This window comes from Cnephaeus nilssonii, assembly GCF_951640355.1.
Source record: "Cnephaeus nilssonii genome assembly, chromosome: 4".
Taxonomy (NCBI): Eukaryota; Metazoa; Chordata; class Mammalia; order Chiroptera; family Vespertilionidae; genus Cnephaeus; species Cnephaeus nilssonii.
Genome location: NC_137075.1, coordinates 6,490,026 through 6,505,800, shown reverse-complemented (window position 1 = coordinate 6,505,800; position 15,775 = coordinate 6,490,026). Strand labels below are relative to the sequence as shown.

The 15,775-nt window shown below is 49.5% G+C and overlaps 1 protein-coding gene across 1 annotated transcript; it reads right to left on the bottom strand.

Annotated features, from left to right (window-relative positions):
* Positions 1-262: 262 nt before the first annotated feature.
* Positions 263-5,324, bottom strand: FZD8 (frizzled class receptor 8). The gene is given in 5 exon segments (XM_079769478.1): positions 263-2,912; positions 2,914-3,149; positions 3,151-3,204; positions 3,206-3,406; positions 3,408-5,324. Coding segments are annotated over 5 exon segments (2,067 nt in total). The 5' UTR covers positions 3,501-5,324; the 3' UTR covers positions 263-1,429.
* Positions 5,325-15,775: the final 10,451 nt, after the last annotated feature.

The window sequence follows — 15,775 nt, the reverse complement described above, 5'->3', positions numbered from 1 at the left end:
TACAGATTAACACTATTCATTTAGCTCCTCTTAAAGAAATGATGTGCTGGGCTACTGGGCAGACAGGTAAAAAGTTCAACAATTGCCAAAGCATTCTTCTGCTAATTCAACAGCCTTCTGCTCAAATAAATTAGTTCAGTGTTGACAGAAGAACAATAGCCTTTTCTCCAAGAAAAGCAGCACATTTGATATACACAAGCCTGGAAGGTCATTAAGATGTTAACCCATTAGTTTAATCCATTAAGGATGCCTGTTCCACCACAGAGTGTCAAGTGACTTATACATACTGTACAGTGTGTTCTGAGGGTTTAAAACATTCACCTTTACACTTCAACAGCATGTTCAGTCCAGGTGCTTTCAAAATTATGGACATTAGAGAGAGAAAAAATGTGGAGTTTTAAATCGTTTAGTAGTATTATACAAGATAAATAACAAGGCCTGAGTGGAATTACTTCCTTGCAATAGTCCGTAACACATGCTAAGGTGAGCGTTACCCATGGATCAAAAAAGAGCTACCATTAAAAACACCGTCTCTTTGGAAGGTGAAAAACTCAAGTTTTGATTTCAGTTCAACAGTGATTTTTACGTTACTAACAACTTAAGAACTGGAATTAACAGGTCATTTTCTCCGTACCTAAGATCAGTGTACAGAGAAACCAGGAAGGGTCCATTTTCCCAACATGTTCTTAGCCAACACTTTAAAGGTAACAGCTTAGAAGAGGTAGGGGGAGAGGGCAATGTTTAAATCATTTATCAAAAGTCATTTTATTGACAAAATAGAATACTTATATTTGTTTTTACAGGAATGACCTCTAAACTTTTTACAAAAAATGTACAGACTGTATATCTCTGGCTATGTACATATTTTACATTTTTTTTTACACTTAACAAATAATTATATAAATACATCCTCTAATGTAAGAAACCCATATTTACTTGGGGTGTATAATTAAGACATTTCATGTTTATTTACTTAAGGCATTTGCCTGGTCATTAAGAATACCCAAACCATGCAATCCAGTTAGATCGTGATCATCCCTCCTTTAGGATGCATCAGGAGTAAGAGTTTACATAGGAGAAAAATAGGTCCCTCGGGCAAAATCTGTAGATCTGGCTTCAAGTTCCACGAATGGCAACCAAGGAGGGCTCCAAGCCTTGGGTCCTGGGAACGCTGCAGAGTCCACCCTTCTCTGCCGACAGAGATGAATGTCTCCCACCTCCCTAGAGGAGCTCCTCGCATATCAATGGAGGAAAGGAGGCTGGGTCTGGGAGTCCTCAATGCCAGGTACTTTGTTCTACGCCTGTCATTTAAGTCTCAGCTAATGGATACCATTAAGAGTTCATGATCATGCTAACAGCAGTCAAAATAACGGCGAAGGGGTGGGAACCTCAGCCCGGGGAGTGTCCCTTCGCAGCTCTTGGCCTCTGCTCAGACTTGGGACAATGGCATCTGCTTTGGGTAAGACAGTGAGCTGGCGGTGCCAGATCGCCACGTCAGGCCTGTGCTGACGTCACTGTAGAGCGAGCCCGCTCCCCCGCCGGGCCCCCCGCCCGCTCCCCCGCCCCCGCCGGGCCCGCCAGGGTCTCTCACGCCCGCACCCCCGCCCACCGCGGCACCCTTGCTGGCCCAGCAGCAGCGGGTGCATAGGGCCCGCCACGACTCAAGCGTCTTGCCCGACCAGACCCACACACCTGAGGTGATGCCCACGACCAGGCACATGAAGTACTTGAGCATGAACACCGCATAGTCAGGCCTGCGTGCCTGGTCCGGCTGCAGGTCCCGCAGGCACGGGCAGTTGTGCGTGGCCTCCCAGCGCGGGCGGTTGTGCTGCTCGTAGAAGAGGCAGGCGACCACGATTGCGGCGGGCACCGTGTAGAGCACCGTGAAGAGGCCCAGGCGAATCATGAGCTTCTCCAGCTTGTGCGTCTTGGTGGGGCCGCCCTGCTGCTTTATGACCGAGCGGATGCGGAAGAGAGACACGAAGCCGGCCAGCAGGAACATGGTGCCGATGAAAAGGTAGATGACGAGCGGCGCCAGCACGAAGCCGCGCAGGTTGTCGAGGCTCTGGTTGCCCACGTAGCAGATGCCCGCCACCGGGTCGCCGTCCACGGAGCTGAGCGCCAGCACGGCGATCGACTTCACACTGGGCACGAGCCACGCGGCCAGGTGGAAGTACTGCGAGTAGCCGGCGATGGCCTCGTTGCCCCATTTCATGCCCGCTGCCAGGAACCACGTGAGCGACAGGATCACCCACCAGATGGAGCTGGCCATGCCGAAGAAGTAGACCAGCAGGAAGACCACGGTGCACAGGGCCGGGCCCGTGGTCTCGTAGCGCACGTGCTGCTCCACCGTGCCCAGCTCCTCGTACTCACCGCGCCCGCCCGGGCTGCCCGCGCCAGGCCCCGCCGCGCCCGCGCCCGCGCCCGCAGCCGCCGCCGCCGCGCCGCCCGCACTGCCCGCGCCTCCCGCGCCCGGCGCGCCGCCGCTGCACGCCACCTTTTCGTGCCCGGCCACCAGGCGCACCAGGTAGCCAACGGACACGAAGAGGTAGCAGGCGGAGAGGAAGATGATGGGCCGCTCCGGGTACTTGAAGCGTTCCATGTCGATGAGGAAGGTGGACACGGTAGCGAAGGTGGACACAAAGCAGAGCACAGACCACAGGCCGATCCAGAAGACGGTGAAAGCTCGTTCGTCCTGGCTGAAGAAGGGGTTGTGGCAGGGCAGCGCGCAGTTGGCAATCTGGCCGGTCTTGACGCGGTTGTACAGCGGGTGCCTCTCGCTGGCCACACTCACCATCGGAGCTCGGCACTGGCAGCCCGGCTCGCAGGGCGCCGCGCCGCCGCCAGGGGGCCGCGCCTTCCCGCCGACGCGAGTCGGGGGAGACGCCGAGTCCCCGAGGCCCCCCGCCCTTTCCTCGGGACGCGGGCCTGGCCCCGGGCGGGCGGCCGTGGCCGCTGCCGGAGGGCGGCCGTTCGCCGGGAGGCGGCAGCGGCGGCAGGCGGCGCGGCGGGCTGGGCGCCGCTGTGGTGAGGTCGGTGTGGTTGTAGTCCATGCACAGCGTGTCCGGGTTCCCCTGTGCGGGCAGCCGGTCGCAGCGCATGCGGTCCGGCCAGGCGAAGCCATACTGGCGCATGAGGGGCGCGCACCCCCGCCTTGGCGCGCTCGCACACGGAGCGGCAGGGCGGCAGCGGCTTCTTGTAGTCCCTCCAGGCAGATGGGCGTGTACATGCTGCACAGGAAGAACTTGAGGTCGGGCGAGCACTGGATTTCCACCAGCGGCCAGAACTGGTGCACTTCCAGCCCCGCCTCGTCCTGCGTGTCGTGGTTGAACTGGTTGGGCATGTAGGTGTAGTTATAGCCGATACCCTTGCACAGCGGCACAGTGATCTCTTGGCAAGCCAGCTCCCTTGGCCGAGGCGGCCGCAGCGCCGCTGGAGCGCTGCAACAGCGTCAGGGCGGCCAGCACGGAGGTCACTTCCAACAGGTAACTCCACTCCATGCTTCGTCCCCTCGCCTCCTGGCAGTGCGCGGAGGGGCTCCGGAGGACCCAGAGAGAGAGAGAGAGAGAGAGAGAGAGAGAGAGAGAGAGAGAGAGAGAGAGAGAGCCGGAGAAGAGAGTGAGTGCCCTGCTCGTCTTTCTCCTGCTTCTCTCCAGAGCTTGTTTATCTGCCTTAGTCCCTAATCCCTTCTCTGGACACGTCCACACGGCGCAGCCCGCCGCTCCGGGGAAGCCGAGGGCGGCTGCAGGAGTGCGCTACAGCCCCGGCGGGTCTGCCCTGGTCGAGCTCAGCCCTTGCGGAGCGGAGTGGCTGGCCCCCGGCTCATCGTCCTCCCCTCTCTCGCGTTCTCTCCGCGTCTCGCCGGCGCCGGCGACTTGGCCGAGCGCAGAGGGCGGCGGCGCAGCAAGTTTCCTCTCGGGCCGCCGCGCGCAGTCAAGATGGCTGGGCCAGGCCGCTTCCGCGCGGGGTCAGCCCCCACGGCCCCTTACGGCCCCCGGGGGTTCATGCTCGCTCCCAAAGCCGCCTGTGCTGCCTCCGGAGCAGGACCCGCCTTCACCGAGGCCGTATCCCTCTCTCCACGGCGTCGGCCCGGTGAAAGTCCGCTTCGAGCTCCAGCCAGCAATCGGCGAAGTGCGGGCTGTCCGCTTCTCGCTAGACACGCAGAGCCAAATCCGGACCGGAAGGCGGAGCGGACACCTGAGCTGCGCGACGGGCGCCCCACAGCTTCCTCCTCTCCGGCCCGAGCTGCGCCCTTCGCCGAACTTCCCCGCTGCGGCCCCGCTGGTCTCCGCGCCGCCTCATGAATATTTATACGGCGCGGACCCGGTTTCCGCCCTCGGCCCCGCACGCCAATCTCAGGAAACGGGGCGGGGTCTTCTCGCTCCTCCGGCCCAGCCTCCCTTAAGGCCGTCCGAGGGGCCGCAGTCCTGCGCGGTCTCTGTGGCCGGAGAGTGGCGGTAACCTTGGGGTTGACCGCAGAGACGGAGGTTCTGCCACGACCGCCGCCCCGGGCCCGCCCGCTCCGCCCCGGCACTCAGAGCGCGTCTGGGGACTCGGTTCCGTTTCTTTTTTTTTTCCGGTTCCATTTATAAGTCTGCACTTGGGGGTTGGGCACGAAGTTTTAACTCAGTGCACGCTCTTCTAGGCCCGTTTTTAACAAATGAAGTCCCCGTTTAAGAGTCTCCCCGAATGGGGGTGGCCTATGGGCCTGGGGGCCCGCGCCCCTCCGTGAGCTGGGGCCGGGCGCTGTGGGAAATCCGAGCAAGGGCACCCTACTTGGATTTCTCCAAATAATGGTCGTTGAGGCTTGGAAATGGGGGAGAAACGGGAAAGATGGCAGTATATTTTGGGTGGCGGGGTAGGACGGGGGACAGCCCGGACGGAGGGGTCCCGGCGCCCACCTGCGGACACGCGAAGGGCGCGAGGGGCAGGGGCGGCCCCGGGGTGCTCCCGCCTCTGCCCGCCGAGTGGCCTCCGTGTCCTCATTGGGAGAGCGAGGTACTGTCTCAAAGGGGATTTTGGTAATGAGATGAGATACATACGTAAGGCACCCGGGACCCAGTTCTTCCTTAAGGAAAATAATTCCCTTCACCCTAAAAAAGAATGAAAAACTTATAAATAGGACAGACTGGAGGCTGTGGCTGGATTCACTCTCCACCTTGTGCTTTTGGAACGTGCACATCTATGCAGCGGTCACGTGTGTTTGCCAGAGCCGCCTCCTCTCCGTCGGGAGGTGGTGCTGCGCCCCGGAGCGGACGTGAGGACGCGTCTTCGTGGTCTGCGGAGTGGAGAGGGTCCCGGGCTGCTTTCAGCAGCCGCTGGGGACGCCGCCCGCCAGCCGTGCCCGCGCTAGCTTCGCGACCACCTTAAGTTGGTGGTGGTGATGGTGGTGGTGCGGGGGGTGGTGGGGGGCGGGGGGAGGCGGGGGGTGGGGGGACGTGGGGCTGGCGGCCTGGCAGGTTCATTTACGCTAGTTAGGACTTCCCAGGGGGTTGTCTTTCTCCTAGAATGGAGTGTTTATTTTTTCTAATTGATGTGCTGTTTCATTTAGCGCTTGTATGGAATTCATGCTGGGGCTGTAATTACTGTAATCTCTGGAACCAGCACTTCGGTTGGCCAGGAGGGTGGCAAAGTGCGTGTTTTCCCTCTTCCCACCCCTCTACCTTCCTCCCCTCCCCCTCCCTCTCCCTTACCCTCTACCTTTCCCCTCCCTCCTCCCTTCCCTCCCTCCCCTTTCCCTCCCACCCCGTCTCCCATCCCTCTCCCTTTTCCTAGCCTCCTCCCTCTCTTGTTGTCTTGTCAAGATTTTTGCCATTTGTCAGGTTTCACAGGTGTGAGTAGAGCTTGAGAACCAAAGTTGTTGAGAGTTTGGAAATAGAAGAAGAATTAAAGGTCCGTTTGAGGCCAGTTAACTTTTTCGGGGGCGGGGTTGGTGGTGGTGGTAAGTTGTTTAAAAACAACTCTCACGAAACAAAAATTACTAGCACATTTGTATATTGTTTGAGATCATGGACTCTATGTCTTCCTCCTTCTGTTGTTTCTAGTTTAGCAACCTCGTTTTGCACCACGTTCTAAACAGAAAGGCAGACCGCCCCTCCCCGCGCCGCCCCCCCCCCCCTCCCCACGGTTTGGCAAGTTCTGTATACTCACCACACCCCCCACCCACCTCAACTGAAGTCTAGTCAGAACCTATCTGTATCTCAACTGAAGTCTAGTTAGTTAGAACCTCTTTATACTGAAAAACAACACTTCCTTAGCACCTTAGTTTGGAAAAACTGAATTCCATAAGATTTTGAAATTCAAAGGCTTCAGAAATTAGCTGATTTAGCAGAAAATGGTCTATTAAAAATGTAAAGACAAGACTTTTACTAGGCCTTTCTATCAATTCTTTCCCCCTCTCCTAATTGGTATTCTCTTTTCTGGCTTATTGAATGTAGAAAGTTACCCATTTCTTTTGTTAGTACCTTATTAATAGAGGGCCATTCTCCAGAACATTCAACCGCAGAGTAACAACTGGTAATTCCCAGAGTTAGCGTTCTGAGCGCAGTTGTGAAGGCAACGCGCCCCCTCCCCCTCCCCCTCCCCTACTCCTCCCTGCTTGGCCCAGACCACAGATGGGAGAGGCTGGTTTCCAAAAACAGCACAGATGGTGAAAAGTTTCTACTGCTTTTCTTCAGCAGGGAAATGTCAAATAGCGAAGTTTAGAATTACACCATATAAATTTACTAGAATTAGGTGAAAACAAATGACATTTGAAAATTGAGGCTGAAAATAGTTGATTTTGGCTTTTAATTTTTTTCTTTTTTCCTTTGAGTCAAGATGAAAGCTTTGATGATGTGGAATGTGGAACTTTTTGGTAAGTATATTAAGCTTGCAGGACAAAATAAGCAAATAAAAGTTCAGAGCTTTCAAAAATTGTATAAGCTATTTAGGGGATCTGACTTGTGAGATTAAAATGATTTACATAAAAATCATTAAAATTTACTTCTAATTGAGAGAATATGAGAATAGCATTTAAAATATACTATTAAATTAACTGGCTACTTGACAATCTTTGAGTGCAGAGATTTAGGAAATCAATCCTATATAATAAAAGCATAATATGCAAAATGACCGAACGGCCTCGAAACAACCATTTGGGACTACGCTATGACACCCACTGGCGCCAGGACAGCCAAGGTGGGTGCGATGTGATTGGTCTAGCCTGGCCATCGCCCCATGATCACCCAGCAGAGGGAGGCCCAGGCAACTGACCAGCGGGCTGTGGCGGGTGGGCGGGGCCTCCCTTTGCGAGGGAAGCCCGGGTTGCTGGCACCAGAGGGAATCCTGTGCAGGCAGCAGCGGGGGGGGGGGGGGGGGGGGGGGGGGGGGGGGGGGGGGGGGAAGGCCTACTGTTGCACAAATTTTGTGCATTGGGCCTCCAGTTAGTGTATAAAAGGCAACTATGGGGCAGCTAGGAGCAAACCAGAATTGTTTATCAACATTGTTGGCTTAATAATGATTTTTTTCTTTTGTACGTAAGCATCTGTTCTTTAAGGGAGGGGAAATAGCTTTAGTAGTGACATAAATAATGTAAGAAACTTTCTAGAGGGATTTCTGAACAGACATCTTGTTCCAGAATAGCCCTGCAAGCTTAATAATATAAATAGTTGAAGGCACAAATCTAACTCAGAAGAGGGAATCTTTGACAAAACATCATTATTTAATTTTATAATTATTCTAAGTTAGATATATTGTCTGTCTTGAATTTAAGAAACTTCAAAAAATTATGTTTCAGTGGATTTTAATTTAAAAATGCATCATAAAATTCTTGATACAAGACTGGGTCTAACATGCCAATAAAATGTTATGTCCCAAAGATGAAGCAGAGAACTCTGCTAACTAATGATATTTCTGCAGTGTTTTATAAAACAATAATTGTTTCTCCTAAAAGTTTATTTTCTTTCAGGGAAACAATGAAATGCTATCTTATTAAATAATATAAAACCCCACTGAGTAATATTGGGGTTTCTTGGTATTTTAAAATCTGTCTTTCAAAGGATGATGTCTCTTGAGTTACCTACCACTTTATGGCTGGAAGGTAAGGTAGTGATTAACTGTCTTGCTTCAATCTCTATTAGAATCAGAATGGGTGAGATTATTTTTATATTCTTTCATATTAACATTAAACTGTAGTAAAGGTCATCCTCTTATTTTCTCCATCACTAGGTAAAGGATTCTGTGTCTGCTGTAACAAGGCCAACTTGTGAATGGATAGAGATAAATGAGGCAAATATGTGCCACTGGCCAGGAATCAGATTCTCATTTTACATGCAACTGCCATTTTGAAAAGTGGCAACTGTACTATCATTATTTAATTTTATAATTATTCTAAAATAAGTTCTACAAATCAATAATTGATTTTCGCCCTCAATCACACTAGATACTGAAACTCTTATGACATAGAATATACTTTGGGATCTTTCAGGTACAATAAAGACCTCCTAAGTAAAACTTGCTTAGCCAAGAAGGACACCATGAATTTAATGTATCCATGAGTCTAGAAGCAGGCAGGTCCACCACTGGTTCATTCTGTCGCTCAACAATGTCAGGCCCGATAGTGAGTTTCTAGTCTCGTGGCTTGCCCTCTCGTTACACGGGGCCTCCCTCTGCGGAATCATTACATTTCACTGGACAGCAGCTGAGCAGGAAGACGGGCAGGACCTCCCCTTGTGCAGCTCACTTATCCTACCTTATAATAGAGAAACATGCAAATTGACCGCACCTCCGCTACGCCCACGATTGGGCCGGCGGGAGGCTGGGGGGCGGGACTCCGGGTGGCCTATCCGGCTGTTGAGAAGATCAAGATGGCGGCGCCCAGTCCTCTTAGTTCCGGGGGTCCCTGGGGAGATCGCTGCCCCGGGGAGGCGAGACCTGGCTGCCCAGACACTCTAGAGGGTCCCTGGGGAGACTGGCAACCTGGGGGGGGCATGGCCGGGCCCATCCAGCCGCTCCCCAGGGTCCCTGGGGAGATCGTCAACCTGGGGGGGCATGGCCGGGCCCATCCAGCCTCTCCCGGGGGTCCCTGGGGAGATCAGCACCCCGGGGAGGTGAGGCGGGACTCGCCCAGCCGCTCCCAGGGTCCCTGGGAACATTGCAGGCATGTGGTTGCTGAGACCCAGACCAGGCCTCTGGCCACAGATTCATAGCTTTTCGGAGACCTAGGGCAGGGATCTGCCTCATCTGCAGAGCGACAGAGGTTCTGCAGTGCCCCCAAGACGTGGGTGGGCCCAGCCAGGGATCAAGGGGCATGGAAGGACTCCTGGCAGAGGGGCAAGGACCCTCACCCCTGAGGCGGGGGTTGAGGGGTGGTGCCACCTCAGTGGAGGGGTGTTGCACTGCAGGGTACTGGACTGACTGATGTGATTCAGAGAAGCTCCCAGTGCTAACCGGCCATGCTCAGGCGGCCTTCACACTTCAGAGGCAGGGACTCCTGCTCCTGCCTTGACCCAAAAGCAAGCTCACGACACCCTGCTCCATAGCAGAGCATGCCTAGGCAGTGAGTGGGAAGCCTTCCACCTGCTTCAGAGAAGGGGGGGGGCAGTAAAGAATGGGGCGAGAGGAAAGAATGTGGAGCATCCGCAATGAAGAGGTGCTTGAGAAAGAGGCTCGGAAGCCTGACTGGAAGGTTTGTTCTGTTTGCTGGGCCGCTGCTCCTTAGGAAGCGCAAAGAGCATGGCTCTGAGGGCTTCCTGTGTGCTGAGTCAAGTTCCACAGCCAACTGGAATTGGCCTCAGTTTCCTGGTCTGTAAAATGAATTAAGCGTGTCCCAGTGCCTTCACTGAGCTTTGATGGCCAATTGAGATACTATATAAAGAAAATGAGGGAAGAAGTGAGAAAGAAAAGGAAGGACAAGCAACACAAAAGAAAGACTGAAAGGAACCTGTAAACCCATTGTCACTTAAATAGGGAATATAGTCAATAGTGTTGTAATGATGGTATGATGCCAGGTGGGTACTAGAAATATCGGGGAACACTTTGTAAAGTATATGATTGTCTAACCACTATTCTGTAACTAATATAAAACCTGAAACCAATACAAAATAATGTTGAATGTAAAGAAATGAAAATTGGAGTGAAATTTTTATAAATTTCAAAGTTTAAATAAAAGCTGTAAAGGAAGGAAGGGGAGAATAAAAAGTGTTTTTCATTTTGCCACTTCATTAAAAAGACAGTTGTCTTTATATGGTGCTTTTATACTTTCTAAGTCATTATCTCATTTTAATTTCCGGGCAACTTAAAGACAAGATAAGTATTCCCTCCACTATTCAAAGAAAGGAAATCTTGGTGTCTGGTCCTAATGATTCAATCGTCAAGCCCTTATTGTAAAGCAGGGTTAGTAAAATTTTCTGTGCAGGGTCATATCTATACTAATAAAAGCCTTGGGGGTGATCAGGCCAGCAGGGGAGGGTATTTGGGGGCAATCAGGCCCGCAGAGGAGCAGTTAGGGGGCAATCAGGCCAGCAAGGGAGCAGTTAGGGGGCAATCAGGCAGGTAGGTGAGCGGTTAGGAGCCAGCGGTCCCGGATTGTGAGAGGGATGTCCAACTGCAGGTTTAGGCCCGATTCCACAGGGATCAGGCCTAAACCTGCAGTTGGACATCCCCCGAGGGGTCCCATATTAGAGAGGGTGCAAGCTGGGCTGAGGGACACCCTCCCCAGTGCACGAATTTCATGCACCGGGCCTCTAGTTAGAAAAGAAAACCCTTCCTGGAAGGACTTGACTAACTTCCCCTTAGGTCTCACTTGTTTGAACCTGTCATCCCACTCTTAACTGCAAGGAAGGCTGTGAAAGCTAAGGTCTTGTGGGTGGCTGGTGCTCTTGTGGCAAGGAGGCAGAGGAGGGGAGAATGGCTATTGAGTAGACAATCAGCACTCATCCACACATTACTATTTGGAATTAACTTTCAAGCAATATTAGATAGCCAACATTCCTAGTTTTCCAAAGTATTTTCTTCAGGGCTATGAATCATTGAGATTCAAGAAGAACTTAGTACTTACATTTTTTTGTGTGTGCCATTTTGAAGTTCTCACCATACAGTTCTCTATACAGTTGATACAAATGTCAAACAGCTGACTACTTATTTTATTTAAGTGTGTAGAAACTTCATAGTGTAACTCCTTATTTCCTTTTTGTTAAGCCTCTCCCCTCCCTTTTGGAGACTTCATTAAAAACATGAACACAATTTTGGAAGCTTATTTTTAAGTCTTTTTAGTCTAATACCATATAACTTTAAAAATATCATCTACACTAATAAAAGAGAAACATGCAAATTGACCGTCACTTCGTGATGCCCACCAGCCAATCAGGAGTGAGTATGTAAATTAACCTGAGAAAGATGGTGGCAGTCCCCCCTACCCCCAGCTGCTCCAGGCCTCTGGGCAGCATGCATGCAGGTGTAGAGTGGCCAGGTGGGGTGGGATGCCTGCTATGAGGGGGAGGGCAGGGGGTGGAGGGAGCTACAGGAACAGCGCTCCAGCTGGAGTGAAGACTGAAGGCTCTGGCCGGAGCGAAGATGGAAGGCGGCGGCCAGAGCGAAGGCCTGGGTCCTGGGTGCTGGAGGAAAACTGGTGCCGGCATCCAGGGGAAGGAAGGCCTATTGCACGAATCTTCGTGCAACGGGCCTCTAGTATATAATAAAAGGCCAGCAACCATAAGCATAATGACCGGAACAACTGCCCGACCAGTTGCCATGAGGTGAATTGACCACCTCTCAGGCCCCCCTCACCGCCCCCCCCCCCCAGCCTCAGGCTCCGATTGCAGCATGGCGAACAGGGAACCACAGCGAACCAAAGTGAGTGGCTGCGGGGCGGGACCGGTGAGTGGGCCAAATGGCCAACCTCTTGGTCCATCCCCCTGGCCTGCAGGCTCCAGGGAACCGGAGCTATGCTGTGATCCGGGAACCACGGTGAACTGGGGGGTGGCGGTGGGGCGGGACTGGGAACTGGTGAGTGGGCAGAAGATGGCCCTGATCGCAGGCTAGGCCTAGGGGCCCTACCCGTGCACGACTTCGTGTGCTGGGCCTCTCGTTTACATATAATGTAGGAGAAACTATTGATTAATATCTCCGAAGGGCTTACGAATGTGAAGGAACCTGTATACCAGAAAAATTTTGGTACAGGTAAGAGTTTACTCTGGTAACAATAAAATGTGATCGCAAACAATAATAAAATTTACATTAGCAATACAAATAATTATTAGAGTACTAAGGGTATGGAGGTGGTGGAGATGATAATCGCATTTCTATTTTGTTTCTCATTGACCAGATTCAGATAAACAGGTGTAATTTTTTTTTAAGAGATAACAGCACTCGATTATCATTCTGGTATGAGTCTTCCTTGCTCTTAGAAAAAAATGTATTTCAACAGAATTAATCTGATAGTTTATAGTAAGTATAATTTGTAGTGTAACTAATAAAGATAAAGTAAAATTGATTGCATTAATGTGTTGAGTTTATTGCAATAATACCCAAACATTAATATGAAGTCCTGTTATGCTTTCTCAAACAATCCAGTAGGGTTCAGTTTGAAAAATCCTAGTTTAGAATCTGTTAAAAATATACCAATAAGTGAAATAAAACAGGCTATAGAACTATATGGTATAAGCCCAATTATATTACTATATATGCATTAAAAAAGTTCATCAAAATGTTGCCTAATAGTTGTGTTTAAATTTGGTTAAGTAGGAGTAATTTTTTTCTTCTTGTATAATGAACTAAATTTTATATTTAGAAAAATTTATCTTGAAAAAACTCTTAGCACTGATTATGTATTATTTTTGCTGTTCCGAATTGTGTGTATTTTGTCTTTTCTTCTTACATGGATCAAAATGACCAAAGAGCATGTTAATTACCTCTTTCTCCCTCCCCAGGGTCTATACCATGTGTGACCATATGCTGTTAAAGTATGTTGTCACTGATTTACAGATTAACTTTTTGTCTATCTTATCTTGGTTTGGACTCTCTAACACCAGTGTTCCAGAGCTGTCCTGATTGAGAATTCGTGGTTTTGAGTGGGATGAAGGGGTGGAAAGGAGGAAGGAAGGTTTTAAGTGGAGGGCGACAGAAATGGCATTACTAGTTGAACTCTAGATGGCACCTTGTTTGTCTTGGGTGCTATGTCTAATTTTGCCCTAGGCCAGCGATTTTTAACCTTTCTCATCTCATGGCACACACATAAACTAATTACTAAAATTCTGCAGCACAAAAATATATTTTTTGCTGATCTGACCAAAAAATGGTATAATTTTGATTTATTCACACCAGATGGTTATGTGTTGGCTGTTGTCATTTTTAAAAATTTTGTAATATAAGGGAAAAGAAGTCAGTGCCCCTGAATAAACAGTCAGGCATTGCCTGTTTTTAAAATTCTTGCAGCACAATGGTTCAAATCACTGCCCTAAGCCTATAGCAGCCTGTTGTCCATGACATTAGGTCATCCCTATAGCACTATAGAGTGACATGCCAAACTACTTGAGCATTTCTTTTTACTGGTTATAGGTACAGTAAAAGTTACTGAAGAAGATTGTGTGCAGTGGTGGAGAGAAGAAGAGCTTGGGATCAGGTACTCCTAGGGAAATTACAGCTCAGTTGTTTGCTACCTGTGTGGACAGGTAACCCACAGTCTCTCTTTGTACTTACAGTATTGAATGACAAAGTCAGAGTCCCTCCTTGGTTGTAAGGGTTATATAACCTCAAAGCCAAAAGGCATTGAGTGCAATGTTGGGACTTTGATACAGGAATTGAGCTTCATAAGACAGATTTGCACAGCAGCGCTTCTGCTGTACTCTATTATTGGTTGAAGCTATAAAAGCCAGCTTAGATTCAAGGCCAGGGCATAGACTTTCCTCAAAATAGAAGGAATGTCAAACATTTTGGGGGTCATATTTAAAAACCGCCACAGCCACTAAGTGCCAAGTCCTATGTTAAGTGTTAGGGCTATAAAGATGACTATGACAGAGAAACAGAACTAGTGTGGTTGATATATATGATTTATTATGAGGAATTGGTTCATGCAATTATGGAGGCCGAGAAGTCCCACTTCCTGAAATCCCCTCAGAAAGGCCAGTGATGCAGTTGAGTCAAGTCTTATGGCCTGAGAACCAGGGAGGTTGATGGTGTAATTCCCAGTCTGAGGGTAGGAGAAGACTGATGTCTCAGCTCAAACAGGCAGAGTAGGGGTGAATTCTCCCTTCTCTGACTTTTGTTCTGTGCATGCCCTCAGTGTGTTGGATGAGGCCCACTCACAGTGGGGAGGGCAATATGCTTCACTGAGTCCACTGTTTCAAATGTTAATCTCATCCAGAAACACCATCACAGATACACAGCAATAATGTTTAGCCAAATATCTGGGCATCCCATGATCTAGTCAAGTTAACCATCAGCCTAAAGGTCTGGGAAAGGCCTTCACAGAGATTTTGAAGAATGATCAGGAATTTGCTATTTGAGGAGAAACAGAATGTTCTAAGCATGTGACAGAGAATTTACAAACCACTAGGATGAAATTGCTTTTGCATTTGTTACCTTTGTTCATGGAACAGCAAGAACTTTTCTTGAACAGAAACATTTTTATTTGTATTCAATCAGTTGATATAATTTGCACCTTTGATGAGGTTGAATTTGGATCTAGAGTACAGTATCTGTTATCATGTTTTCAGCTTCCAGTTACTTGACCCAGAGGATACATTGTCTCACATTACCTGGAATCTGGAGGTGGGATGACTTAAAAATTTGTGACTCCATGATGCTAACAAGGCCAGGTCCTGTCCATCTTCTTTCTCTATCAGCCTCCCTGTGTTGGTTACTTTCCCCCGTGGTTCCAAAGTGGTTACAGATAGAGGCTCACATCTTCATACGTAGAAAGAGGAAAAGAGGCAGAAAGAGGGACATTCTTCTCCTTGGGTCTCTTTTTAAGATACAAGAAAGCTTTCCTGGAACAGACTTTTTACCTCTAAGACTGGGGGACAGGCCATATTACTGAGCCCTGGCAGAGCTGAGAAGAGATCACTTGAGTAAAATGTGAGCTTTGCCAGCCAGGAAGAAAGGAAGGGGCATAACCGTGGGAAGGTAACCAAACATGTTTGCTTGAACCCTGGGGCCTGTTACAACACAGTCAAAGGCTAGCATCTCTTAGGGTCTGAGTCCTGTTGTCCAAGGTCAAGTTCTTTTTCCTCCTCCTCCCTTTCCCATAACTACATGTGATCTGTTAATTAGATTCCAGTTATTTATTTCACTAGAGCAATCAGTTTTGCTTAAGAGTATAGTATATTCCTGCTTTCAGAAATCCAGTTGCCTGTCGGGCCTCTTGGCCAGGATGGGGAGGGACTCTATCTGGCAAAACAAGCTGGCTGGTTTGTAGTATTTGATTACCATCGCATCTCACCCAAACTCCCTGCAGGTTACTTACTTGAAGAAACACCGTACTAAACACCTGGGAAGCATGAGTATTAAGAACTGCTAGAAATGAAAATTTATTTCTCACGTATGTGGCTTCCAGAGCCTTGTGGGACTGAGTAACGAATACCTTCCACTAACCTGCACACAACATGGGATCCAGGGGAGCTGTTTGGGTGTTTCTGTCTGTGGATATGGCCAACTCCCTGCAGCTAGTGCCGCCCATGAAAGTGCTAATGTTTCCCTGTTCTTTATCTTACCTATAGCATTTTGGGTCTTTATTCAATTTTACTTTCTGTACACTATTCCTATCTTTACATAGTACATAGTTCTGAGGAAAATATTT